General features: G+C 51.5%; 1 protein-coding gene across 2 annotated transcripts; it reads right to left on the minus strand.

Annotated features, from left to right (window-relative positions):
- Positions 1-234: 234 nt before the first annotated feature.
- Positions 235-27,470, minus strand: VANGL2 (VANGL planar cell polarity protein 2). Of its 2 annotated transcripts, none has more exons than XM_053607891.1 (8): positions 27,183-27,470; positions 12,792-13,052; positions 12,522-12,642; positions 9,521-10,128; positions 8,636-8,772; positions 8,012-8,147; positions 4,455-4,686; positions 235-3,709 (listed from the first exon to the last, which is right to left on the minus strand). In XM_053607891.1, exons 2-8 carry the CDS (start codon positions 12,860-12,862, stop codon positions 3,449-3,451), a joined length of 1,566 nt encoding a protein of 521 aa, XP_053463866.1. In that variant the 5' UTR covers positions 12,863-13,052; positions 27,183-27,470; the 3' UTR covers positions 235-3,448. The 2 variants fall into 2 exon arrangements, with proteins under 2 accessions (XP_053463866.1, XP_053463867.1); XM_053607892.1 differs by lacking the exon at positions 27,183-27,470 and adding an exon at positions 26,801-26,833.

Consider the following 27,470-nt stretch of genomic DNA (forward strand, 5'->3'; position numbering starts at 1 on the left):
CTCCCCACCCCAAGAAGCAGCTGAGAACTCTCATTCTTAACTTTCCTCTCTCCTCAGAATCAGGGTGCAGAGTAAGCGAGGTCAACACATCCCGAGGACCTGCAGAGCAGCCGGCGAACTCACACTGCCCCCTCCTGGCCCCTTCACCCTAGCAAGGAGCATAAATACTCACTCTTCCCTAACCCTCTATTGCTCCCATTCCTATTTAAGAAAAAGCCAACAGAATGCCCCCACAAAAGTCAAATGTCTTTATTTTATATAAAAAAAATTTGTACAGTTTTAGTTCCTATGTTTAAGAAAAAAATGCCTAAAATTGCCATAATGTTTAGATCCACTGCAAACTGTAAAAACAAGCTTTTTATATATTAAAAAAAATTTACATTTTACAATTTTCTACAGGCATGCACAAGGTCTCAGCTCTGTAACCCCCCCAAAAAAGAAAAAAAAATCTAGATCCAACGGTGGAAGAGTCTACATTTACAATCTCACTTGGAAAGGACCCATAAAGCCCTCTTCCTTTTGCGCACAGAACAAGTCACGACAATCACACACCAGAACTGAGTCCATCAGCAGATTCTGCCCATGGGAAGGGCAGAGGAAAGAGAAGACAGACAGACACCACAAAGGGACAACAGGGCTTGTCTGGGCCTAACGGAGGCAGAGAGAAGAGCAAACCCTGGGAAACAGATGTTGCAGATGAGACGTTCCAGGGACTCCGCTCTCTCATCACAGGTGCATCAGGGTTGCAAGGAGAATACTGAGCAGGTTGGGGAAGTGAAAGATTAAGGGCCGAAAATGGAGTGGGATGGGAAGAAAAAGTGAGAGACTAGAGGGAAATAAGAATAAACAGAGAGAGCACAAAGACTCAGTTAGGAGAAAGAGACCAGTGGGGATAGCGGCAAAGTGGCGAGGTAGGTGAAGGACTGAGGCACAGTGTCCTGATGTGGTGGGAAGGAGGGCAAGCATTTGAGGTGATGAAAAGGGAAGCCTAGTAGGCACAGCAGGCATGAGCTAGGAGGCCATGAGTGACAGAAAAGAGCACTGGAGAGGTCCAGCCACGGTACCCCTGTGGTGATGGGGTGGGGGGGCCAACTGGTGGGCACACCCCGCAGCCGGAGAATGGGCAGATCCCGCATGGGAGGGCAGGCAGAATGGGGAAACTGCTCGGAGCAACCGAGTCAGCGGCAGGCCCACAGCAGTTCACAGCATGGAGACAACTTCCCATGGAGGAGAAGCAAAGGCAGACACACAGCCATACGTTTGGCAATCCATCCTGACGTTTCAAAAACAAAAATAATAATAATAATCAAAGACAAAGATACCACAGTTCTGATGCAAAGGACCAAAATGCTATCATTCTCAGTCACAGAGAATGCTTAGTGCTTAGAGAGTTGGGGGAGGAGGGAGATTCTTTTTCTTTTTAGGGAAAGATAATGAAAAAATCACAGTGATTAAAAACATGGCAGGTTCTTAAAATAAACATTCCCCCAGCCCCTCATCTAGGGTAGCAACTGAGATCCCAAATACTTTCCCTCTCCCCACCCCAACCTGCTCCTCACACCACACCACCACACCCCATCCTGCCCCCAAAGGCAATGACCCAATCACCATCCAAGATAGTGAGGTATTTATGTGACCCAGAAGGGACTCCTCTGAAACCAGGTTTTTGAAGAGAAGAAAAGATACCTTCCCAGGCTCCCAGGACAGGACGTATTTCACATAAGCTTATCCCAAAACCCCCAGCTTGTCCCCAGAGTGAGCACTGGCTGATGAGTCTCTCTCTAGCAAATGGGGGAGGAGGGGGTAGACTGTTGTGCCTTTTCTGAAAGGACAGCAGAAGAAAGGGCTGCCACTACACAGAGAAGAGGTTTCCCAGGCGGAGAGCATGGAACCTTATCCCAGGATGTGCTCTGCTCTGCAAGGCAAGTACCATTGAGTTTTCCAGGGGGAAAAAAGGCCAATAAAGGACACCAAGTTATTTAGAGGACTGGCCTAGGGCATGTGCTTCCTATTTCTAGCCTCCTTGGGAAAAATGACATAATTTAAAGGTGTCCGATTTAAAAGCTCAGATTTACACTGAAATGTATTACAGGGCCAGAAAATTTTGCTGAAAATGAGATCTAAATTATCAAGATTTTAAATCTGATGCAAAGACTATGGAAGCTCAAATAGAGTGAGAGGCTAAGTACCCACAAAAGGCAGTTATCCTGGTCACTCACCCGAACACAGAGGGAGCCCAGAGCAGAGAATCAGGCAGGGAGAGAAGGGGAGGGGACACTGGAAGGCCAAGGAAAAGAGACCCCTGAGGCAAAGAACTGGACTTAAGGCAGGGGGTGAGGAGGAGCTGCTGGCTCTTCCCCAAGAGATGAGGCAACAGGTCTCTGGAGTCAAGAGAAAACAGCGTGACGGGGTGGCTGGTGAAGGATGAAAACACTTATCTAAGAGCACAGGGGCTGGGTCAGGGTCTACAAGCCACTAAGTCTGCACGGGAGTCTGCATGCCATCCTTCACTGGGGAGGGCAGGAACAAAGGGGTGGGTAGGTCAGAGGGCAGGGATCAGTGACGAGTCTTTCCAAAACCTCAGTGATTTATTCTGCCCTTTCCTTCAGGGGCTGCCTCAGAAAGACACATTGGAAGAAAGGTACCTTCCCCTAAGGCCCAGGAACGGTGGTTATGAATCTTTCCACCTCAATCTTCCTATGATCATGTGACCCTGCAACTCAGAAGGAAGGTGGAGACTTCTGGAAAAAGGACAGGATCTTCCCTTGCTCTAAATATGTGTGGCTGGGGGAGGGAGGCTCTACCAGCTGGAAGCAAACAACCCTGGCAAGGAGTTGTTTGAATCAGTTAGGAATCAGAAGAGATTCCTAACTCAGCCACACAGCAGGAGTATCCTTGCCCCAGAACTCAGGATTTGTTCTGTTGTGGGGAGAGGCAGGGCGGCAACTGCTGCCCTGGAGGGGTTTGGCACTGTGCTATCTGGAGTCACATCTGTGCCCCCAGAGAAACCCTGTTGGGGGCCTGGGAGAGACCTGCTACAAGAACTTGGGTTTGTGAATGGGTGCCCATGGGGGGAGATATAAGCAGCGGGTCCCTGTGCCCTTCCAGAAAAGACTGCCATCCGGAAGAGGCAAGTGGAAGGAAAGGGAGACAGGACTGATCCTTGCAGGGCCCAGAATGACACAGAAATTGGGGGGGAGGGGTGGGCGGGCAGGAGGTTCCCAGGTACTGTTCACAGCAGGATGGTCTCTCCAGGTTCACTTGGGGTAAAACAGTAAGAGGGAGGAGACAGGGTGAGGGTAGGAGTAAGTTAATTCAAGTAAAAAAAAAACAAAACCCAAGAGCAGGAGGAAGAAGAGTGGCAGGAATGCGGCTGGGCCTGAGAACTGTGCCCCTCCTGCTCCCTTGGGAGCCCCCAGGGTCTCCCACTCCCCCTGCTGTTGCACAGTCACACTGAGGTCTCAGACTGCAGCCTCATGACAAACTTGTGAGACTTGGGATCCACAAATTCCTCGGAGAGTTTGAAGAATGGGACCTTCTTGGTGCTGACCACCAGGCTGAAGTCCTGGCGTTTTAAGAGGAAAACGATGCCATCCTTGAGCCCATTGGTCACTGGTTCCTCGCTCACCAGTGTCCACTGTTTAGCCAGCCAGCGTTCCTTGTGATACTGAATGGTGGGTCCAGCTGCCAGGTAACGCTCCAGGAAAGCCTGGGGAGGACGGAGGGGCTGTGTGGGAATCTCTCTCACCCACCCACTATCCTTGTCCCATGGGGCATGGCTTCCATAGACAACCAAGACGTCCCTGAGTTCCCTATATGGATATCAGCTAGAATCACGGTGTGTTAGAGCTGGAAGGAGCCTGAGATCAGCTGCTGCAGAACCTTCCAAAGTGATGTAGCTCCTCAGAGATGGGCCGGGAGCCTGGCTCCCCGCACCCACTCTTCTGGTCTCTCCCTGTACATGGCCAGGCCCTCATTCTTCCTTCCTTCCCACATAGCTCATATGATTCGTGCTGACCAGAAGAGAGCCAGAGATGTCAAGGTTCAAATGCAACACCTTCAACTACCTGTCCATCCAGGGGAACTCAGGGAAAACAATTCTGGGAAGCTGGGGACAGAATAGACGAGTGGTGGTGGTTCAAATGGCTCAAAATGAGCATCCAGGGGAGAGGAAGGGAGGAGGGGGATGTATCTAGAAATCCCTGGGCCTCACAGAAATAAAAAATAGGTCTCAGCTATCCCCTACATGATCTCAAAGGCCCCCTTCCCCTCATCCACCTGAGAGCTTCACCCCATGCAGACAGGGTGGATGGTATAGGGATAAGAGGAGAGATTCTAAGGAGGAAGTAGAGAAGGGAGAAGGACAGGGGTGGGAAGTGAGGAAAGAAGTGAGAGACTAATGAAAGTGGACAAGAAGAGAAGCTGGGAAAAGAGGAAGGCTGATGGGGGCCCACCTTGGGTGTCATGTCATGCGTGATGCAGAATTCAAGGTGTTGCAAGATGCTCTCCATGGTGTGGTAAGGCTGCTGCTTCGTGGTCCGAAGATACTTCTGCATGGCACGGGCCATGGATGCGAAGATGGCCTGGGCAGCCTCCCGGGGGTCCATCACCTCTCTGGGATTCTTCTGCTCCTCTTCCTGCAGCCGCTTAATGTGAGTGAAGGCCTCCTCCACTGCCACCACGAGCCTACAGGACAGGAACGATCCAGACCCATGCCCACTTCTCTCCTCCCTGGCCCTGGCTCCAGCCCTCCAGCCCACCAGCAGCCCGAGTGAGGTTAAGGCTTCGTGCTCTCCCCAGAGCAAGACAGACCCAGGAGCAATAGGGGCCCTTCCCCACCAGGAAAAGGTAACGGCCACAGATGAGTGAGCTAGCCCAAGGACAAAACTAGTGTCAGTCCCAGAGAGACAAACAGGAATTATGCTATAGGAAAGACCAAGCATTCCATCAAACCCTAACAAGTCTTCTTTTTTTTTTTTTTTTTTTGAGAGGGGTTTCACTCTGTCACCCTGGCTGAAGTGCAGTGGTGCAGTCATAGCTCACTGTAGCCTCAAACTCCTGAGCTGAAGGTATCCTCTAGCCTTCGTCTCCTGAGTAGCTAGGACTGTAGGCACATGCCACTGTGCACATCTAATTTTTTAATTTTTTGTAGAAATTGGGTCTCACTATGTTACCCAGACCTGGTCTCAAACTCCTGGCCTCAAGTAGTCCTCCTGCCTGGGCCTCCCAAAGCACTGGGATTACAGGAATAAGTCATCACACCCAGCCAGGAAAAGACTTCTTAAATAAGACTCCCAAATCATACTTTATAAGGTCAAAAATTAACAGATACAAGTACATCAAAATTTTATAAGGTCAAAAATTAACAGATATGAGTACATCAACATAACAGATTTCTATTCAGCCATGATAGCCCAGGCAGTATTAAGTGACAACTGATGGGAGTGGGGGGAAATACATGCAGCATCTAAGACCAGGAAGGGGGCGCTGTGGCTCATGTCTGTGATCCTGACACTTAGGGAAGGGGAGGTGAGTAGATTGCTTGAGCTCCAGGGCTTCAGGCCAGCCTGAGCCAGAGACCCTGTCTCTAAAAATGGCTGGGCATTGTGCTGGGCGCCTGTGGTCCCCACTTGCTTGGGAAGCTGAGGCAGGGGAATCACTTAAGCCCAGGAGTTTGAGGTTGCTGTGAGCTGTGATGCCACAGCACTCTACCAAGGGTAACAAAGTGAGACTCTGTCTCAAAAGTAAATGAATAAATAAATAAAACCAGTAAGGGGTGACTATCTAGAACATGCAAAGATTCACTATGATTTCTATCAATAAGGAAATAAGTCAAGAACCATACAGAAAAAATAGGCAAAGGAAATGAACAGCAAATTCACAAGAGGCTTGAAAGGCTAAAAAATACACAAAATAGTTATTGGCTAGCACTGAGAGAAATGCAAATTAAAATATTAACAAGATACTATTAATCATCAAAAGGTATGATGATCATAACCCAAATACTGGATAGAATGTTGGGAGTATTCTGTGAACTGCCATGAAGAGAAAAGATGTGACAAACTAAATGTACAGACAACATGGATGAATCTCAAAAAGAGTGTTAAGGAGGAAGCAAGAAAAAAAAGTCAGTTTACATTAAAAGTATAGACAGGCTCAGCATCTATAGCGTAGTGGTTACGGCGTCAGCCACATATACCAAGGCTGGAGGGTTCGAGCCCAGCCCAGGCCAGCTAAACAACAATGACAACTGCAACAAAAAATAGCCGGGCATGGTGGGCACCTGTAGTCCCAGCTGTTTGGGAGGCTGAGGCAAGAGAATCACTTAAGCCCAGGAGTTTGAGGTTGCTGTGAGCTGTGACAGCATGGCACTCTACCAAGAGTGATATAATGAGACTCTGTCTCAAAAATAAGCATAGAGATATATACACTGATAGTCAGTTTGTACAAGCATACATGCAGGTTTTAAGGAAATCAAAAAATTGAAGTGGATATGCAGAATGTGGAGGTAGAATAAGGTAGGATTGAGGGGAGCAAGGGAAAAATAAGAGTAAAGAACCATATGATAACAATGTGTTAACAGATGGAATTGCAGATTCATGCAGTTATCTGCACTTGGATGCCAAAATCCTCTGACCTAAGAGTAGGACCAGCCTGAGGTGACAGGTCAAAGAAAGGAAGCAAGACCATAGCTCAGTATCCAGAAAGCCTGGAGTCTGGGAACTCAGAATTAGGATGTGACTCTATTTATTCCTTTGCTTCCCCTAAGTTTCCCAGTAAAGTCCTTTTGAAAAGATCCTTTTGTCTCAGGTAAACCAAAGGAAAAAATTTTCTCCTGATTACAAGCCAGGTAAGGGAGAACAATCTGCCAAGAATGGTGGTGGCAGCACAAGACATGCAAAGGCCCCAGGCAGGGCAGAGGTAAAAGAGTAGGGGACATCACTGGTTTGGGCTCCCCCCCCACTTCCTTGTAGCCTGAAGATGGTGTGGGAGGTGGGGGAGAGGGTATGGGCAGGGTGAAGCCCCGACACCCCCTGCTCCTTCTTGGTAGAATTCCCTATAGACCAGCCGTTCTCAACCTGTGGGTCACGACCCCTTTGGGGAGTCTCCTGCATATCAGACATTTACATTACGATTCATAACAGTAGCAAAATTACAGTTATGAAGTAGCAACGAAAATAATTTTATGGTTGGGGGTCACCAAAACATGAGGAACTGTATTGAAGGGTTGAGGCATTAGGAAGGTTGAGAACCACTGCTATAGACCAAGATGGGACCTGGCAGCTGTAAGCACCGAAAAGGATTCTTCAGGCATGACTTAAGTTCACATATAATGTGAATAGGGAAAAGGAAAAAGTGAGGACATTTAAACATTTAAGAACTTACCAAAATATGGGCACTAGGACCCCATGTTTGTAGGCCAAAAAAAGTACCTGCTGAGCAAGCCTTCCAGGTGCAGTCTAGCCCCAGTTGGAGCAGGTGATGCCCACGTCCCTTTGGTTGGGTCCCTACCCCATTGTAATAGGCAGAATTCAAAGATGTCCCCCAACCTCTAACAGGATCCCATCCCCTCGTTATTCAACCATCTCAGGATATTCTTCAGATGTAATTAAAGTGCCATGTCAGTGGTATTAAAAGAAGATTATCCTGTTGGGCTTGATCCAATCACATGAGCTCTTCAAAAGCAGAGTTTTCTCAGAGAGACCTGTTCCTGATGGAAAAGTGAACTGCCATCTTGTAAACTGCCTATGGAGCCACATGACCAGGAACTGAATTCCACCAATAATAGTGAGCTTGGAAGAGAGAAACCAGGCTCAAATTTCAACCTGTGGGGCTTGAGCACAGCATCCAGCTAGTCTGCACCTGGCCCATGGAACAGCTGCTGAGTTCACGGCAATCTGTTACAGCGGGACAGAAAACCCCACCATATCATCATTGCTCTGTGTTCCCAGCAGTTACAAAAGTCCCTTGGTCTTCCTTTCCCCAGCTCACCCCACCCCCATGCACCCACCTGGCCCTCCTCTTTCGCACCCTCCGCTCGTGCTCAGCCTCCTCGTAGTAGTACTCATTGTGACTGTTGTCCCGCCTCCGGGCTGCCGCAGCAATCACAGCCCGTGACTGGCCCGTGGAGTTGTTGGTGCTGTTTTCTGCACAGGAGCAGGAGACAAGGGATGGATGGTCACAACAAAGTGTGGCCTCTCTTCGCACTCCAGGAGCTCTGGAGACAGCAGCCTGACATGTCTGGAGGAAGCTGTTGCCATCACTGGGCTATACCCCCCATTCCCAACCCTCCTGGCCACAAGAAAGCCACAAGAAAAGCACTGGAGGGCAGGAGTCCTATACACGTTCCTCCCGGATCAGGAGGCTCTGCAGCTCAGGGAGTCAAAGGGCTTAGACCAGGGCTGATGAGCAGACACAGAGGAACCAGATCAAGGGACACGCCGTAGCATAAAGGGACAGCAAGTAGAATCAGCAGCTAAGACCAGCCACGTGGAGTCAGGGGAAATGACAGAACAGAAGGGGCTGGGGCATGGGCCAGGGAACAGGAAAAGCAAGGGAAGAAGGGGACAGAGAGCAAGGATGCAACTTGGAGATCTGCTGGGGAAGACTGAGGGCTGAGAGCAGGGCTGCTCACCCTCTCCGAGGGAGTACACCTTGAAGCCAGACACTTTCTTGGCCAGGACGGACTTGGGCAGGTTGAGGAGGGCAGGGTTGTAGACAGGGAAGTCATGGTAATACTTCTCCAGGATCCACACTGCCACGCGCTGGATGCTGTGGGGGAGACGGCAGGGAGGCAGGGAAAAGGGACAGACAAGGGGTCCAGGGGATGGGACACATCAGGGAGATTGGCAGGGCAGGAGAGGATGCAGGACAGGGACAAGCTGCTTCCAAGAAGCCTGGCTCAGGCCTGAGGTCTACTCACCAGGCTCCCAAGGCTTCCCCAGGGCTGGGCCTGCTAGTCCTTCCCTTCCCTGAAGCCCCAGGGCAGAAAGTTGACTGGGCCTGAGTCCCCAACCAAGGGTCACTTCATCCTCTCCAACATTCTCCCAAGAGTCTCTGTAAGACCCAGGACTTGCCGCTGATACTCTATACGAGCTGGGGCAGGGGTAGGGACCCCGCCCACAAGTACAGTGGGAGCAGAAGACCCCTCCTCCTTATCTCTTCTCCAGGGTCCCTCCTAGCCCGCTTGTCCCTGCCAGCACTACCTGGGCACTCCCAGGAAGCTGCACCTCTCAGAACAGGCTAGAAAAGGAATCCCAACTCCTGCTCACGCCCCATATCCTTCTCCCCTTTGGCTCCTCTCTAAGATTCCCCATCTCTAACTGCCTGTTCACTTTCAACTCACAAGCCCACCTTTCTTGCCCCACAACCCTGCACACAGCCCTCCCACCGAGCAGCGAACATTCCCGCAAACCTACTCTCCTTCCTACACATAGCCCCACCCCCTCACCCCAGTAGTTGTCCTCCTACCCCAGCCCTTCCCTGCCCCATGCGTCGCCCACTACCCCCACACCCGCACCTGAGATGGCCCACGTTGTAGAAGCGGCTGGCCCCGTCGGTGGAGCGCACGACCTTGAGCGTGAACTGAGGCTGGAGCTGGCGCAGCTCCAGCAGGACCACGGCCAGATAGTGCACGAAGAGGAGGGCGTCCACCAGCGATACGGCGAACTGCACCACGCCCTGGTAGCTCCGCTCGCGGGCGTCCAGGATGCGCACGCCGTAGAAGAGCCAGTAGGAGACCACCAGCAGGAAGACCAGCACCATGAGCAGCGCGCGCAGCACAAAGACGCGGGGCAGTGAGGCCTTGGGCCGGCGGAAGAACAGGGCCCAGCTGCCCAGCAGCAGGATGAGCAGCTTGAAGGCCACGGAGATGAAGAGGCCCTCGCAGGCCGTCCCGCACGGCTCCAGCTCCTCCCGCCACAGCAAATGGGGCAGCAGCAGGAAGGCCAGTGGCGTAAGGAAAGACAGCAGCGCCAGAGTGGCCCCCGCTGCCACGCCCAGGTGACGCGAGCAGTCCAGCGGGACGCTGTCCTCCATGTCCTTGGCGATGCGTGTGAGGTCATCGTGGGAGATGCTGTGCTCTGAGGTGCCAGTCACTACCGTCGTCGTTTCCCCCCAGTTGTCGTCCTGCAGTCAGGGGCAGGGGCCACACGATGAAGGGAAAAAGATAAGGATGGAGGGGCAGGAGGAAGGATAAGGGAGAGAAGACAGAGGGAATGCACCGGAAAGGAGCGGGAAGAAAGAAGACAGGGTAATCAACAAGTAGTAGCCATCAAAGGATTTACTGAGCTCCACGACCCAGGCACCTGGGGAGCCATCAGAGGCCAGTGAGAGAGGAAAACTGCACGTGACCCTCAGAGCAGAGAGCACCAGACCAACGGGGACTGCTCAGTGACTGGGATCTGAAGGCAGACTCGCCAGGCAGGCAGACAGGCAGGCAGGCTTTCAGGGAACAGGTGGGAACTGAGCTGACCCTGAGGGGCAAGTGACATGTAGAAACTGGTCTGACTTAGTGGTTGCCAGCCTCAGCCGCACACATCAGAATCACCTAGGGAGGTTGGAAAATTGTAGCTATTATTGGAGAATGGGATCTGCCTGTCAAGCTTCTCCTTTAGAAAGCTCCCCGGTGATTCCAATGATCATCCAAGACTGAGAGTCACTAAAATCAAAGATCTCTAGGGCTGGCTACTCAAAATGTGATGTGGACCAGCAGCGTAGATATCTCCCAGAAGTTTATGAGAAGGGCAGTACCTCAGGCCCACCCCACATTTACTGAACCAGAACTCTCATTGTAACAAGATCCCCACGATTCCCGACTCCCTCAAACATTGCAGTTCTAGAAGTAATGCCCTAAGTTCCCTCCAGCATGATTTCAGCAGAAGCTAGAGGAGGTGCACTCAGGACAGGAAGGGCATGAACTCAGGCACCTGGAGAGCTATAAGGGCAGAGGATCCACATGGCACAGCCAGGAAAAGAGACTGCGTGGGCCATGCCACAGTGTCCAGCTAGACCATGAGCACCGGTTTCTGATTAAGGGAATGACCTGACAAAAGCAGAGAAGAAAAGTGGAGAGGGAGAACAATCAGAAAAGAATGTGAGGGACACGAAGCAGATTCAGGGCCACTTTGGGTCTCTGATCTGGTCTGCAAGTCCAGCTCTGCTAGGCCATCTGGATGCCCACAGCATAGGGGCTGCCTGTTCCTGGAGCCAAGCTGACAGAAAGGCTGAGGTCCCCAGGTACCCTTCTCAGTGTGGTTAGCTCAAGCTATTTCCCTGTGGTGTCTGAAGGACATTCCACAGAGGAGTCCCAAGACCACAGTGGGACCCTTCAGCACCCATTCCCTTCACCCTTGGGACAGCCTGGGGATATAGAGTCATATCCTGACACCCAGAGGATCAGGCTATAGGACTGTGACATTGGGAATGGGGAGAGTAGGAGACAGCCTGGCAGGATCAGCGATGAGGGAGCTGAGGAAAGGAGAACAGAAGAGCCTGCTCTGAAGTTTGGAAGTGGATGTACTAACCACTTTGATCTCTGACCCTACACGCACTGCCTACTCTCTCCAAGGATCAAGGGCTTGGGAACTCCCCCAACAACAGGTGAGCTGACCATGTCTCAGGGTCACTACAAGCACTCAGGATTCTAGGTACCAAGAAGAAGAGATTGGAAAAAGGGGAGAAAGAACATTTCCCTCAGGTATTGATCTGCTTCCAAAACCCAGGAATTCCAATGTCAGCCATAATGATTTCTTCTGAAACAAATGGAACTGGGAGCCTCCAGCCCCATAAGATGATCCCAAGAATTAAGATTAAGAGGAATAAGACTTGGGCAACCTTAGTGTCATCTCAAATCCCGCCTCTGCCATATTCTAGGACTGTGTCCTGCCTCTCCACCCCCGTCCTCTCCACCAAGTGAGCACGGTGCGCCACAGAGGTTATAGCGGAAGCAATTGCTCACCTCCGTCCTGCAGAACTCTCTTCCAGGGAACCTACCAACCCTGAGCCTCTTCGCCATCCTCCTTCCTCCACCTGCTCTTGCACACCCAGGATCCAGGTGGTGCTATTCTACAGGCAGCCACCAGAGGGCACAGTAGTGCCCACATCTTGAGGCTCAAGAAACCTGGGAATCTGGGATTTGCCCCACACCTGAACCTTACCCCTGCCCTCCTACTCCAGACTCCCAACCAGCCTGACCAGCCAGGACCAGCTCCAGAAGTGCTAGGCAATTCTCATTACACACCCAGGTCCCTGCCCCGCCCCCTAACCAAGAAAGGAAGGAAGGAAGGGGCTGCTGCTTCCAAAGAGGTTGCTACCAAAACTCCCTGAATTCTACTAAAACAGGTCCTATCTTGGGACACTAAGCCAGGGGAAGTATACCACAAGAGATACCCTCCCTGATCCAGCCTCTTTACGGAGAGACCAGGTTTCCAGGCCCTTCCCCTCTCTGATGGAGCCTCCAGCTCCCACAAGGAGTATGCCAAAAATGCCTGGTCTGGACCACCTCATCCCCCCCTGCTCACCCGCTCATCCCCTCGTGTGGACTCATTGTCCAGCAAGGGCTCCCCTGGAGCCTGGATTGTCACCGACTTGTCCCCACGGCTCCCATCTCGGCTCTTAGAACGGTGTCGGTCCCGGCGATCCCTGCAGCAGGAATCCAGAGGAACAGTACAGAAAGTCAAGTGGGGGACCAGGGTCATCTCAGCAGCCACCCCCCCACTGCTGCAAATGCTCACCTGTCCACTGCCCAACCCTCCCTCCACCACTGGTGTCACCCCCACATGCATGCCCACCTGTGCTTGCGGGAGCTGCGGGAGTGGCCCGACTTGTAGGAATAGCCCGAGTACTGGGACTCGGTGTCCATGGCGTCTGAACGCCGCGCCTTGTAGCGCTCCAGGGCCGCAGGCTGGGGCCTCTTGGGGGGCCCCACAGCCACCTCCTTCAGCACTGGCTTCTTCAGGCCAAGAGGCACCTTCAGGAAATCAACTGTCACCCTGAGGGACTCTATCTTGCTGGAAGGGTGGGCTTATCTCAGAGAAAATCAAGCGACGCTCCTGTTGAGATAAAGCTGCTGATTAGAGTAGCTCAAGCTCCTTGTGGGATCAGAGCAGAGAGGAAGACCATCCCCAAACAGGTGAGCCTAGCTCCTGCCTGAGAGAATTTCCACCCAGGCTCCTGCTCTGTCCAATGGACCCAGGTTCTCCTGCCTGCCTAGACCTATGACAAGGGCTCCAGCATGTTGGGGAGATGGCCAGCAAAGGTTCTCAGGGAAGAAAGACCATCCAGAATGACCCAACCCTGAACCTCCTAGATGGAAAAATCAGGGCAGGGCTTCCCTATTCTCATCCAGGAAAACTGGGGCTCAGGGAGGGTAGGTTCTGGCCAGGCCAATAAGTTGAACCAATAGAGACCTCAGAGAGCAGAAAGCAGCTGGCTTTTGTCCAGAGGCTACCCCGGGCCTCTCCCTCCTCCTCCTCTCCTCCTCCCCTCACTCATAATTCCTGCTGATGGCTGCTTCCCTTGGCACCATCTCCCCAGCATCTATCTCGAACACACCCACGGTTCTTGGCCAGGCCAGTGTGGTGGCCCTCCTTGAGGTTGTGTGTATGTAGTGTTTGTGTGTGTGTGCATGCACACACAGGAGAGGAATGGAAGCTGCTAATACAAGGGGGGGAGGGTGGAAGGAAAAGACAAGTAGACACTTGTAGACACTTGCCCTTTTCTTCTCCAAAAGGCTGAAGTCCTGTAATAAGCAAGGCAAGAGTTTCTCTGGCAACTTATGGGCTAAGGAACAGCATCTTTCAACTATATTTCACCTTTTTAATTTTTGAGACAGTCTTACTTTGTTGCCCTTGGTAGAGTGCCGTGGCATCACAGCTCACAGCAACTTCAAACTCTTAGGCTTAAGTGATCCTCTTGCCTCAGCCTCCCAGTAGCTGGGACTACAGGTGCCCGCCACAACACCCGGCTGTTTTTCTTTTTGTTGTTGTTGTTATTGTTGTCATTGTTATTTAGCAGGCCCTGGCCTGGTTTGAACCCAATAGCCCCAGTGCATGTGGCCTGCTCCCTAACCACTGAGCTACAACACCAAGCCTATATTTTACCTTCTAATTATACAGAGAGAGACCTCTCCTCCCCACTTCTGCAACTCCCACCAAAATCCGGCTCCCTCTTCAAAACCCAGCCCCCAGCCCTCACAGGAGCCCCTACTTACGCCATCACCCAATGTTATCTTCCCCTCTGACCTCAACTTCACAACAACCATCACCGATCTTCATTCATTGATTCACCAGTCTTATTTAAGTGCCTCCTATGAACCATACCCTTTGCTAGGCCTTGGAGATAAAGTAGTATAACCATCTACTGGGGAAGATGAATCCTAAATAAGTAAGCAAGTAAATAGAAATGACAGCTGTAGGTGTGAGGGAAGGAAAAGGTTCTGGAAAATCTCTGTGAAAAAATGACACCTAAACAGAGGCCTAGAGAAAAAGCGGGAGTTAAACAGGCAAAGAGTAAAGGAAAAAGTCAGGGGAGCAGAGGAATTACACATGCGAAGGCCAAAGGCAGGAAAAAGCTCAGTGTATTTAAAGAATCAAAAAAGGTCAGTGGAGCCAGAGCTGAGGAAGGAAGATGACGATGGAAGCTGCAGAGATAGCCAGGAGCCAGGTGAAAGACCTGAGTTTTATACATAGGAAGGCTTTGAAGGATTTCAGCTATGCAAATCTGAATTGAAAGAAGGGAAAGCAGAAATAGGGAAGTCAGTATGACTACTGCAGTGGTGCTGGCTTGGCTAGGGGTAGAGCTGCAGAAGAAGTGGTCAGGTCTGAGACTCACGTTGGTCAAATCAACAGGACATAAGGAAGAATGAGCTGAGGGGCAAGGGGGCATCAAGATTCCCTGGCCTAAGCAAGGGAGTAGATGGTAAGTGCCATTAGTAAGGTGGTACCATAAGCAAATTGAGGAAGGAAGACGATGAGTTCAGTTTCCAACATGTAAGTTCATGGCCATGAGACAGTAGGCAGCCAGGTGTCAAAGCAGCTGGACTCATAAGTGGGAGGTGTGTACGGTGTGCAAAGCCCTGGGGGTGAATGGGCTCACCTAGAGAGAGGAATACACACAGGACCCCAAGAATTTAACCACTGAACTACGACATCGAGCCTATATTTTATTTTCTATGTATTTACACATGTCCAGAGGAAAAAGAGCAGGCCAAGGGGCTGAGAAAGCCAATCCAGAGTAGGGGGGCCTGGAGAGTGGGGTCTCAAGTCAAGAATGTAAGAGTGTTTCAAGGTGGGAATTAAGTCAACCAGGTCAAGCACTGTTGAGATGTCAACCATGTTAAGAACTACAGTGGATTTTCTTTGTGCAGTTAACTTTTTCCTTTAAAGAATCAGCAACTCGAGAATAAGCACTACAACAGACACATATTTGAATCCATCTCCCCTCCAGTGGGCAGAGGGTAAGTAACTGATATCCACCAGTAAATGAATACAGTTACTTGTTGCTTAATGACAACATACATTCTGAGAAATTCATCATTAGGTGACATCATCATTGCACAAACATCACAGTCTGATCTTAAACAAACATAGATGGTGTAGTCAACCATATATACACCTCAGCTTTAGGGTACAGCCTATAGCTCCCAAGCCACAAACCCGTACAGCATGTTGCTGTCCTCATTACTACAGACAAGTGCAACACAGTGGTTAAGTATTTGTGTACCTAAACATATCTGAACATAGGAAAGGTACAGCAAAAGTACAATATAATCTTATGGGACCACCATTGTGTATGTGGTCCATCATTGATCACAACAAGGCTAGGCAGCACATACTGTGTGTCTACAATGACTGTAGGGAGATGAAATCAGTGTGAAATCCAGTCACTTATTCTACTAATAGAATCATCTGGAGGCAATCCAGGGGCACATGATGTTCGTCAATATCCCCATGTCAAAACAAGCGCGTGATAGGGACACACTTAGGAGAAAGGGACATAATACTTTGACCCCACCCTAAACCTTTCTAAAAACCTTTGCCACAACAGGGCCCTTATCCATCCCCCTATCTGCAAATTACATGTAAGGCTCCTCTAACCCTCTCCTGAGAACTCCTCCATAGAATTTAGACATCTCACCTGAATCTCTCTTGATATGGTTCCAGAATATTCTTTCAAGTCCTCCTCTTAAAAACTGAATTTTTCCAGGAGGCTCAAAGATAGCAAGTAGGTTACAGAGTGAGAGTTCTGGAGAAGTAAAGGGGAAATGAACTGCCATAGACTAGAATCCAGACACAGACAAAGAACCGAGGCTTTCCATCTCCTCACCCACATCTGCCCCAGCCAACAGCAAAAAGAGCCTGAGATTTGTGCTCAGAGATCTAGGTTCCAAATCTAACTTTCCCACTGACTAGCTGTTTGACCTTGGGCAACTTACTTAATATCTCTGTGCTTAAAACCCGGTAGACTCATTGGTAACATAGGGAAGATAAGGAAACCTACTTCATGGGGTTGCTGGAAGGATCACGTGGACAAAAGAAGTGCTTTTATAAGCTGCTCAGCTAGTAATTGTAGTTAAGCAATTAATAAGCTCTAGCTCCAGGATCACTGATGCTCCAATCCCCAAACACTTCCTCTGAGACTAGGGAAAGAGGTGGTATAAATAGACCCTGCCATTTGTACCACTAAATAAAGAAGTCTTACACACATACATAGTCACAGCCCCAAAAAGAACCACCACTTCAAACACACCCAGCAGGTAAGCTGATGCCATTGTGTTTCCCCTACAGATAAATTTCAAACCAGAAAAGGATGCCAGTTCCATCCCAATCCTTTGTTCTGATCTACAGCCTAGAGCCCCTGCCTAGAACCCCTGCCTAGAGCCCTCTGCCTTCCTCCTCACCTATTTATTAAAGGCCCAACATAAACCCTGCCCCTGGCCTGCCAACCCAAATCAGAGTACCCCAAAGGCACCATGATGTGCCCCTCCCTCCTTTACCAAACACAGGGGCCAAAAAACAAACCCCACTCCTGAGACTCTTGACTGCTGTCCCTTCGAGGACCCCAAGGAACTAATCTATGCCTGGAGAGGGGGATGGGAGGGGGCGGTGAGAAAAGGGAAGGGCAGAAGTTCCCTAACAATCTCAGGAATCAGGGGTTTGGAGGGTCTCCAGGGTGGGCATAGCTCCCAGGGAAGAGAGTAGGGGGAGGGGATCCCTGGATGAGATCAACAAGTGGAAATGTCAGAGGGACAGGCCAGGTGGGAAATCCTGACTTGGTGTAGGGCAGGGAGCTGCCGCGGTCTGGGGGCAGGGGAGGGCTGTAATAAAGGAATGTGTCCCACTGCTTTTCACTTTGCCCCCCACTCCCCAAGACACACACACACACATACGTGCACAGGATCGCACACACGTACTCAGTCCCCTGCTCAAACCAACCATGGATTATATGGGGTTAAAAGAAGGCCAGAGAGGAGAGAGGGAGGGAAAAGAGAGCCCCTCACAAAAAGGAGACCCTTCTCCCCTCCAAAGGCCTTTCAGAAATAAAATTAATGGAATGTGTCTCAGTATCATCCCATGGGGATTGGAAGGGGGTTGGGGGGAATGTGGGGGCTTTTGTCCCGGCTGCCCAGCTTCTCCCACATTGATCACCATGGCAACCAAAGCCCCCTGTTGCCTAGGTGATGGCAGCCAGGTCCTGGAACCCATACCCAGCATCCAAAGCGAGGGAGGTTATGGAGGTGGGGGGATAAGGACAGAGGGGGAGAGAATGGGGTTTCTCTTCTGGCGGCCCCAGCTTTTGTATGAGCTCTGGGATCAGGTTTCTTCAGGAAACAATTGGAGGCCTGTGGAAAAAACACACTCAGAACCTGGCAACAGGCAGAGGGAGCAAGGCCCTGGAGGGGGGTGGGAGGGTGTTAGCCAAAACACAGATCAGGACAAATCAACCCTTCCCCATTCCCCTGCTCAGAAGGAGAAGCTCAAGTGGACAAGACGTGGAACACAGACACAGGCACCCCCATGCGTGGCACGTGCTGAGACCAATGACCAGACGCAGGCGGCTGTAATCACCACCTCTTGTCACTGCCCCAGCCCTGGCACACCCCATACGCAGCTCAGGCCCAGCTACTTTACGCCTGGGGTGTGGAAATGAGGCAGAGTAGAGAGGAGGAGCAGGCTGGGAGACAGCGCTGTGGAAGCCAGGATGACAGTTGGGGAAGAAAAGGTGGGGCAGGAAGGGACAGAACAAAACCATGCACCTGAAAAGAGAACCCACTGTCCTCATCTCTACTGAGGAGGAGCTGACTACCAGGCCAGCAGTGCCCTGGAAGGTGCTTGGGTTTGATTTTAGAAAGGACTTCCGGCCAGAGGGGAAGAGGCCAGGAAAGAAGACCAGAAGCCAATCTCTGCCAGGACCATTTTCCTCTCTTCAGTCAGGGACTAGGGGAGAGTGGCCTGCCTGCATGCAGGGAAATGGGCACAGTTACCTCCTCAGATCCCTCCTGGAAAGGCATATGTAGGCCTCTGCCCATGAGAGGTATCTGGTCCCTGCTCACGGACATTGCTGAGCCTTGGGGCTGCTGGAGGATCCTGCCCTCTGCATGTGGCCTGCATGGCCTCCCCACCACAGCCCTCCCCCCAAATCTAATCTTCACCAGCCACAGCCCCAAGGCTCAGGGATGTCATGTGAATTCTACTCAAAGTGCCAGATGCCCACCTTCTGGGGAAGGGGAAGCCTGGGGTCCATCCTCCTGGCGCCAAATCGCCAAAGGTCTGTCTTTCCAGTGTCAGGGCACCTTACCAAGTAGTAAGGTCACCATTAGGTGGCTCAAAGAGATTCAAAGGCACAGCTGTCCCTGAATTGCAGAGGAGCTCAACCCAGGCAGCCCCGTCAGGCACTGCAGGGAACGAGGTGTTTGGTCACCTAACATGGCTTCCAGGGAGGAGAGGGGTGCCAAGCCTCTACCCATGTCCACATCCTCCACCACCACCCTTTTCTCTCCCACTGCAGCAGAAGACAGTGGGTTGACCCTACCCACTACTCAGCAAGCTCCAGCTCTAAATGGAAAGGGGCCTTCGAGGTACAACCCCAAATTTTATAGTTAAAAAAGTAAGGCCCATAGAAAGATTACTAGCCCATGGTCACTCCTTTTACAGCACCCCTTTTTGTTTGGCCTCCTCATAATATTGAAAAACCTTACTAACTCTGTGACTTTGAGGTGTGCTGTTTGGTGAGACCAAGTTCCTCCATGAGACTCCTGGACCCCAGTTCTTTGAATAACCAAGACAATCAGAAGCCAAGATGGGAAAGAATTTGCCAACTCACCTTCTCACCAGTGACCAAGGGACAAAAACTAGATAGGTCTAAGCCAAGACAACTGAGACCACAGACCCCTAACCCCCAAAGGGGTGGTTTCTGCACCACCACCACCCCCATCCACCATGCCCACTCCTGAGAGCCTGCCTTCATTCATTCTCATCCAGCCTTGGGCCAAGGGCAAACCACCCATCTGAAAGGCCCATGCGGTTATTTTTCCGACCACAGAAATAAGGTACAAAGTGGGAAAGGACATGCCCCAGCCCTACAGCAAAAAACGGCATGGAGATTTTGCCCCCACCCTCATTCCTGAAAAAGGCCTCACACCCTGAAAAAGGACCCAGTGTCCCTGGATGATGTGCTGCCCAGAAAGCCAAAGAGAACAGCTCTATCTCGGAGGGCAGAGGGGTTGGAAAGGGCTGGCAGCAGGTGCCCACCCCCGCCCTGTTACCCAGGCACTCTCCCAGGACGGCCCAGACATGAGCTCACCACCCTCACAGCCCCAGGGTAAGGGCAGGATCCTCCAGCTGCAGCACCAGAGGGGCCGGGCTTTGGTCACCCAGGCACCTACTTCCAGAGTAGCTTCTCAGCACCAGACCCCAGGGAGGGGGCACCACAGGGGACACCCACCTCCTAACTGGGAAAGAGTTGGAGATGCCAGAGCTAAGCCCCCCTCCACCTACTTCCTTCATTTCTCTCAGTCTAAGACAGGGGGTGAGGCCGAGCAGCCCCCAACTCCACAGACATACTGAAACACCGACACACACACACCCACACTCGTGTTCCCCCTCTGAAACCTGGATCAGCTCCTGCCTGCCCCACCTAGCTGCACCCGCCCTGGCTAGGCAGGTTCTGTAGAGACCTGCTCTACTGTCTCTCGGGCACCCCCACCCCCATCCCAGCTCTCAGAAAGTCCCTGCCCCCCAACACAACACACACAAGCACACACGTGCACATACACACAAGCGCACACCCACACTCCACAACACCCCACTCCCCAGCCTCCCCAGGCCCATTCCCAGGCAGTCTTGAAGAGAACCTGGGGGAGGGGCAGGGGGTGCAGGAGAAAGGATGAGTAATCCCCACGGCATCTGTTCCAGGTGGGGGCTGGAAGGGAGACAGGACACTAAGCTGGTGGGACGGTAACCAGGGCTTCCAGATGCCTGATGCTCTCATTAATTCCCAGGCCCCACACCCACTCACTGGACTTTGAGCTGCTTCCTTCCTCAGCTGGGGCAGAGGAATGGCCCCTACCTGCTCACCAGGTGAGCTGTGGAAGAACTGAGAAGGAAACAGGTATCTAGAAGTGTCCTGGGGACAACAATAAGGTAGAGGAGCTGTGCACTCCAAAATAAATGTCTCCCTCTCTCCTAGCCTTCTGTCCTAGATAGACCCCAACTGTACCTGACCTCAAAAGACCTGAAAGCCTGTGTTGAGGTACGAGGAAGTGGAAAGCTGCTACTTGGGAAGGGGGAGTTAGCCAATCTCAGGCTGGCTGTGGATGAGGAGAGTTGAGCTGTGGGGAAGAGTGTGGGGGTGGAACATACGGGGACACTGTCAAGGGAGGGCTGGATTGTATGGGAAAGTGGTATAGTGGGCCTCAGGGTGTGAGACAGGGTGTGACAGGGGCCGGGTGGCAAGCGTGGGTTTCTCCGTCCTGCACACCGCCCCTCGCTTCAGCCAGGGCTACAGACCTGGCCAACCGGCTAGTTCTTACCTAAGCAAACCAAGCCAGCCTCCTTGTCCTCCTCCTCCTCCTCTCTCCCCTCCTCATTTTCTTCTTCCTCCTCCTCCTCCTCAACAGCCCCCTTGAGGTTCTCACTCTTTTTGAGAATCTCAGCTCCCCCATCCTTTATATCTGCCACCTCCATTCCTGGAGTAAAGCAAGTGACAGAATGCGTGTTTCTGTTCACACGCAATGTTTTTTAAGTTACTGCATTCACACCTCAGGCTCAGCACTTGTTCCTGTCCAACCTCCACTTACCCTAAAAAGCCAGCGCCCTCTCCCCAAACACACGACAAAACACATACACACTCTCTCTCTCTTTCTCTTTCTCTCTTTTCCCAGGCAGAGGCATCCAGAATGCTCTAAAGAAATCAAGGGTCTGCAGGACATTATTAGGGGCTGCAGGAAAACCTTACAGACATGAGGTCCAGTCCTTACCAATCACAAATGGGACCCCATGAGCTATGGTGGCCAGTTGGAGCCTACAGTCACTCCCATCCCACAGCTCCTTCCAAAACAGTGGCCCAGCAGGGTGGAAGAGGCCAGCCTCAGCAGAGGCCTCTGCTCAGAGGAGCCTCCTGCCAGAGGCTCACAAGGAGCCAGGTTCTCCCATTATATCCCAGTTGATTCCCACCCTAATGGACAGACTTCTCTATTCCTCAGGCTGGCATCTGGACTCATGTCTGCTTTTCAGGAGAATTATTCACATTCAAGATTAAAGGCAATAATGAGCAATCAGAGCTAACTGGAATGAGAGTAGGGAATGGTGAAGTGAGCATCTTGGGAAAAGAAGAGCAGTGACATCAAATTAACCTGACACAGCCTTTCACCAACTATGTGATCTCAGGTGAGTGGCGAGAAAACCCCCAGTTTTCTCATCTATACAATGGGAATAATAATGCCTTGTTCAGAAGATTAGGAGTTTCCAATGAAATAACATACAGAGAGTGTCATGGAGTCTGGCACCTAAAAAATGCTCAATAAAATGTTAGTTCCCACCTTTTTTTACTTTAGGGTGTCACAGCCAATCCCTTCCACTTCCTGTTCCCATAACTTTACTGTAAGAAGCCCCCAGAATAGGCTCGGCTCCTGTAGCTTGGCGGCTAGGGCACCAGCGACATACACCAGGGCTGGTGGGTTCGAGCCCAGCCCAGGCCTGCCAAATGACAATGACAACTACAGCAAAAAAAACAGCCGGGTGTTGTGGCAGGCACCTGTAGTCCCAGCTACTTGGGAGGCTGAGGCAAGAGAATTGCTTAAGCCCAAGAATTTGAGGTTGCTATGACCTGTGACACCACAGCACTCTACTGAGGGTGACATAGTGAGACTTGGTCAAAAAGCCAGAATAAGATGGAATCACCACTGGGTGCAGGGTTGGCCCCTCCCTCACTTAGACCATATATCCATGCACTGCCTGAAAGATCAGCCAAACCCCTCTTCCCACTTTCTGCTTCTTTCTTCAGGGGCTCCTGGAAACCCCATCCTCCCTCAGCTCCTCCCTCCTTCCTCACATACAGTGAGGTAAGCCTGGGCTCCAGTCCCTCCCACTCTCCTCTAGGCTCTAGGCCCAGCTGTGTGTAGAGTGGCAGGGAAAGGGGGCCCCAAGCCTCCCACCCCACCCCACACCCCAGCTTCTTCCCACTCTCCCCCATCCATACTAACTGCCCCACCCTGATTACCAGGATATCCTCACCTCTGCTGATTCTAAGCCTGCTTCTCCCAAACCAGTTCCCAGCTGTCATGTCTGTAATTATCAACCTTGCCAGGGGCATCAAACAAGCAAGGAACACCTTACTTCCAAAGGGCCCCACCATAAAAGGCCTCTGCCTCCTAATCTGTACCAAGCTGGGTAGGGATAAGAGGCAAAGTTCTCCCTGACCCACCCCAGTTCTATCCAGATCACAACAGAGAAGGTAGCAGGAGGCTGCCCAAGCCAGATCACCAAGAGACAGGACAAAGAGGTCCAATGCCGGGCAGAGTGTGAGTAGGATTCACTCCCAGGCCTCTCCTTCACCTCTGCTGCCAAAATCTCATACACCAGCTTATCCACCTGCAGAGACTAAGAAGAAAAGTTTCAGGTCAATTCATGGAAAAGTGAAGTTGATGCCAAGTGAAACGTGGAGATGGCTACCTACAGGGATGAGGCAGCTGCAGACAGGAGGAGCTACCCAGAAAAGAAGAGGAAAGAGCAAGTTTTTAAAAGCCCCAACCCCAATCCAGACCCTAACAAGCAGAAGTAATATTGCAGCCTCTGCTCCCCAATACCTCTGCCCTCACCAACCACACAGGACAATGAAAGAGATGATTAACTTTGTTTGTAGCAGGGAAACTGAGGTCAAAAGATCCAACAATACACACACACTGCCCATTCTTGCTCACATTCAGCCTCTACCAGCAGTGGGCTCCTCAGTCCCTCTCAGTCTGCCCAACTCATCCTTTAGGACTGAAGTACCAATACATGTGTGGATTAACCTTGAAAACACTATGCTAACTGAAGGTCACACATTATCAGTTTCCGTTTCTATAATATCCAGAATAGGTAAATCCCTAGAGATGGAATACAGACTGATGGTTGCCAGGGGCTAAGGCAGATGGAGGGGGCTCAGGAGCAGTTGCTTAATGGGTAAAGGTTTCATTTGGGGATGGTGAAACTGTTTTAGAACTAGATACAGGGGTGCTTGCGCAACACTGTAAATGCCTCTGTTCACTTTTAAATGGTTCATCTTATAGAATGTAAATTTCATCTTAATTTTTTAAAAAATCTACCTAAGGGCACGTCTCGTCCAGAACCTTTCCTTACACCTGACCCCAGGGCCAAGCACTCTTCTCTCTGCTCCAGTGGCCTCCTGAACACACCTCCACATGACACACTGGGTTACAGTGAATCGACATGTTTATGCACGCCTGTCTTGTGAAATTCACCCCTCCGTCCCCTATGCTTCACACAGCACCTGCAGTTAGTAGGTAGTGCCTAAGAAGTGCAGAACCAACTAACTCTCTGCCCCACTACCCAGATCTCTCTCCCTTACAATAATCATCCATCAGAATCCAGACTATTCAGCTGAGTGCTTCCTATGTGCCAGGTGCTGTGTCACATGCTGTCTCTAGATAATTATTATTATTATTAATTCTGTTTACAGATGAGGCTTCAAAAAGATATCTATTTTGTCTAAGGTCACAGAATCAGGAAGTGGCAAAGCCAGAATTTAAGAGCAAAAGAAGCAGGCCACTGGAGGGACCAGGGCTCAGTCCGAGCTTAGAGGTGCATTAAGACACCTTCCAGGCTGAGGAATGGATTTAACAACTTGCCCAAGGTTACACTTCGTTAAGTACTAATTCCAACCAACTCTCTGACTCCTCGCTTTGGCTCCACAGTGCAAGGAGCTATCCTGGGAAGAATAAGCAAGGAGAAGACTAGAATTCCTAAAACTCAGAGGAGATGGGGGAGGCCCAGGTCTCCTCCCTCTTCCTCCCAAAGCTTCTGTTAGCCAAGTTCCCTCCCCTCTAACTGAAACGATCTCTTGGAAACCAGATAAGCAGATAAAAAAGTCTGGCCTACTCTAGAACCAGGGAGAGACCTTCCTCAGACCTAGAAGGGTCAGGAGGAGCAGAGGGAATCACGCCAGAGAGGACTGCTCTGGAAGAATTAGAGGAAATAGAAGTCAGGAGCCAGACAATGGGCAAGGAGGGGCAGCTGGGGCCACCAGCTCCCAATCTGGAAGTACTTTCAGAAAGGGCACTTCCTATTATCTGACCACGATTCCTCCTCCCTGAAAGATAGTCCTCCCCCAACATATAAGAGACCATGCAAGTGCTGAGTGCATACAGAGCAAACAAGGAACCCAGAAGGCCAGGGCATCTCACACAAGTACCTTGCCACTCCTGGAAACCATAGCCTTCAGACAAGGGTTAGGTTTGGAGGGATCATTAAAAAAAAAAGAAAATCTGGTCTTTTCCTACTCTGCCCCTATCCTCAGTCCTAACATTTTCTAACCCCCAGTACTTTTATCCCAAGGCCTTAAGAAGGATAGGAAGCCCTGAGGAGTAAAGAGAGAACATTCCAACTGCACAGGCCTATTAGAGCCTCTGACATTCCAATTCCAATTGCCGGGAGACCCTAATGGGCAGCAGCAATCACAACCTCAGCTTTTAAACTAAGGTGTCTCAACCTAGCCTCTGGCAGCCAGAGGAAGATGGCTTGAAATGTGTGACATGGGGGAATAAGGCTAGCGTCCTAAAGAAGGATGGCCAGCCCCTTCACCCTAAAAAAGAAAGATTGAGAGGGAGCTGCTGCCAACTAAGGAGAGAGACATCCACTTCCCAGACAGTCACCAAGTTCCCACACCCAGCACACTATAGCGATGGTGAGGATAGCCTCAGACAGGGTCCCTGCCCCTTCCCCAACACATGGACACTCAGCCCTGTCCCCACACCACAGCTCCATCCCAACCATGCTTCCCACCTAAGAGAAGGGAAACAATGTGATAAACCACAGTCTGAACTGTAGAAACACCACATGCCACCTTCTTAACCCCAGGAGGGGAACCTGAGCTGTTTACTACTGCGCATTTCATCCCCCCAGGTTTACTTCCTCTTGCTTCCATCCCATACCAACATCTCTTCAGGAACTCTGGGATCCTAGAGGCAGGACAGAGTTAGTGGGCTCTGAAGCAGCAATCTCCAAGAAGCTTTCCAAGAAAACTGTGATCTGAGGGGCCTGTGCTGCAGCTGGGAGGGAAACCAAGAATGGAACCTCTCCAAACTCTAGAACCCAGCCCAATGGTGAGCAAGGAAGTTCCTCTTTTTCTCCTTCCTGGCTCCTCCAATCCCCCAAATTCCTCTAGGACTACAAGGAGAACCCTTGTTCCCCATTCCTTACAACACACACCCTCTTTCAGAAAAACTTCCCAAATGGGCACTTCATAAGACAACTCACTCCCTGTCATCCAGAGGTCTCAGATGCTTAAAACACTACCCTTGAACCCAAGCAGGGCTGTGGGAGAAGCCTCAGAATCCTGCAGACAGCCTTCCCTCTGGGCTTTCTACCAGAAAAGCCTGTCTGCAGAGACAAGAGGCACCCCCAATTCACACTTAGAAACACACAGACCAGCTAAAGCAGGCACACATACTGATACTCATCAACACGGGTTACATGCAAGAGAACACAGATTCACTCACTCCATTCCCTGCACACAGGTGCAAACACACCCATCCACACATACTCAATTCTGCTCTTACACACCCACCTTCCTCAGTACCTACACTCCTCTTTTCCACAAACCCCTCTCCCAGTACACACACACAGACACACACCCCTTCCGCGGAAGACACACATAAATACACATCCAAACACACGGCAGATGCATGGCCAGCCGCTTCCTGGACACAGCACACTCAAGAACAGAAAAACACCTATACATCCGAACCCAGGGGCCCACCTGCAGGAACATGCAGCACGTAAAGGCGTGCACACACACACAAAAACAAAGAATCATGCACGCTGATCCTTCGCCAACCCTTTAAAACTCACTAAGGTAGAGCCCACACTACCCCAAATGGTAAATATCGTTGGGGAGAGGGATGCCGGCGCCGATCGTCGGGGCCCCCAGACACCGTTTACTGCCACTAGCCCCATCCTAGGGCTGTACACACCCCTACTACTCTCCCCACCCCGCTTCACACCCTGAACGCATACCTGCCCTCTCCCTCCCCACACTCATGAGGTGTGTATGCGCCCCAAAACACCCTCAGCTTCCATACCTCCAGACTCCGATCCTTGCACCGCCTCTCCCCCCACCTCAAACACACGCTCCTAGTCTCCGGCTTCAACCGGCTCCCCCGGGATCATTAAGGCCCCCGCTCCGGCCCCGGCCCAGGAAAGTCCCCGGCTCTCCAGGCCCGGGCTCCGCCCCCTCTCTGCGCGCCCCTTCCTCTCCCCAAAGTTGGGGGGGTACTCCACCATGCATCGGGGAGAGGACCGGAAGGGGGCTGCCCAGAGCCCTGCTTCCCCCACAAGCCACCCCGCTCGCCCTGTGGCGGGTCCCCCCTGGCCCCTTGCAGGATTGTCCTCCTTTTCTGTTTCTTTTTTTTCTCCTTTCTTTATTTGCAAACTTTGCTCGCGCCCCCGCTGCCCGGCACTCACCCGCCGCTGCGAACCGCCGGGTGGGCTCGGCTGACGCCCGGCTCGGCCCGGCGCCTTTGTATCCGCAGCGCTCCGGGGCACTCCGAACTCTGCGCTCCCGGACCAACAGCGCGGGCGATGGGGGTGCTGAGAAGGGCTAGAGTCTGGTCACCCCGGGCTTCGTCTGAGACCGCTGCCTCTTCCCCCTCAAGGCCCCGGGGGCAGGGGGCCAGGGGGGAATAGGGGTCGCTCAGGCTCCCATGGCGGGACCAAGGATCAAGAAATCAGGAATCGGGAATCAGCTCGGGA

The sequence above is a fragment of the Nycticebus coucang genome, chromosome 10 (genome assembly GCF_027406575.1).
Source record: "Nycticebus coucang isolate mNycCou1 chromosome 10, mNycCou1.pri, whole genome shotgun sequence".
Classification (NCBI taxonomy): Eukaryota; Metazoa; Chordata; class Mammalia; order Primates; family Lorisidae; genus Nycticebus; species Nycticebus coucang.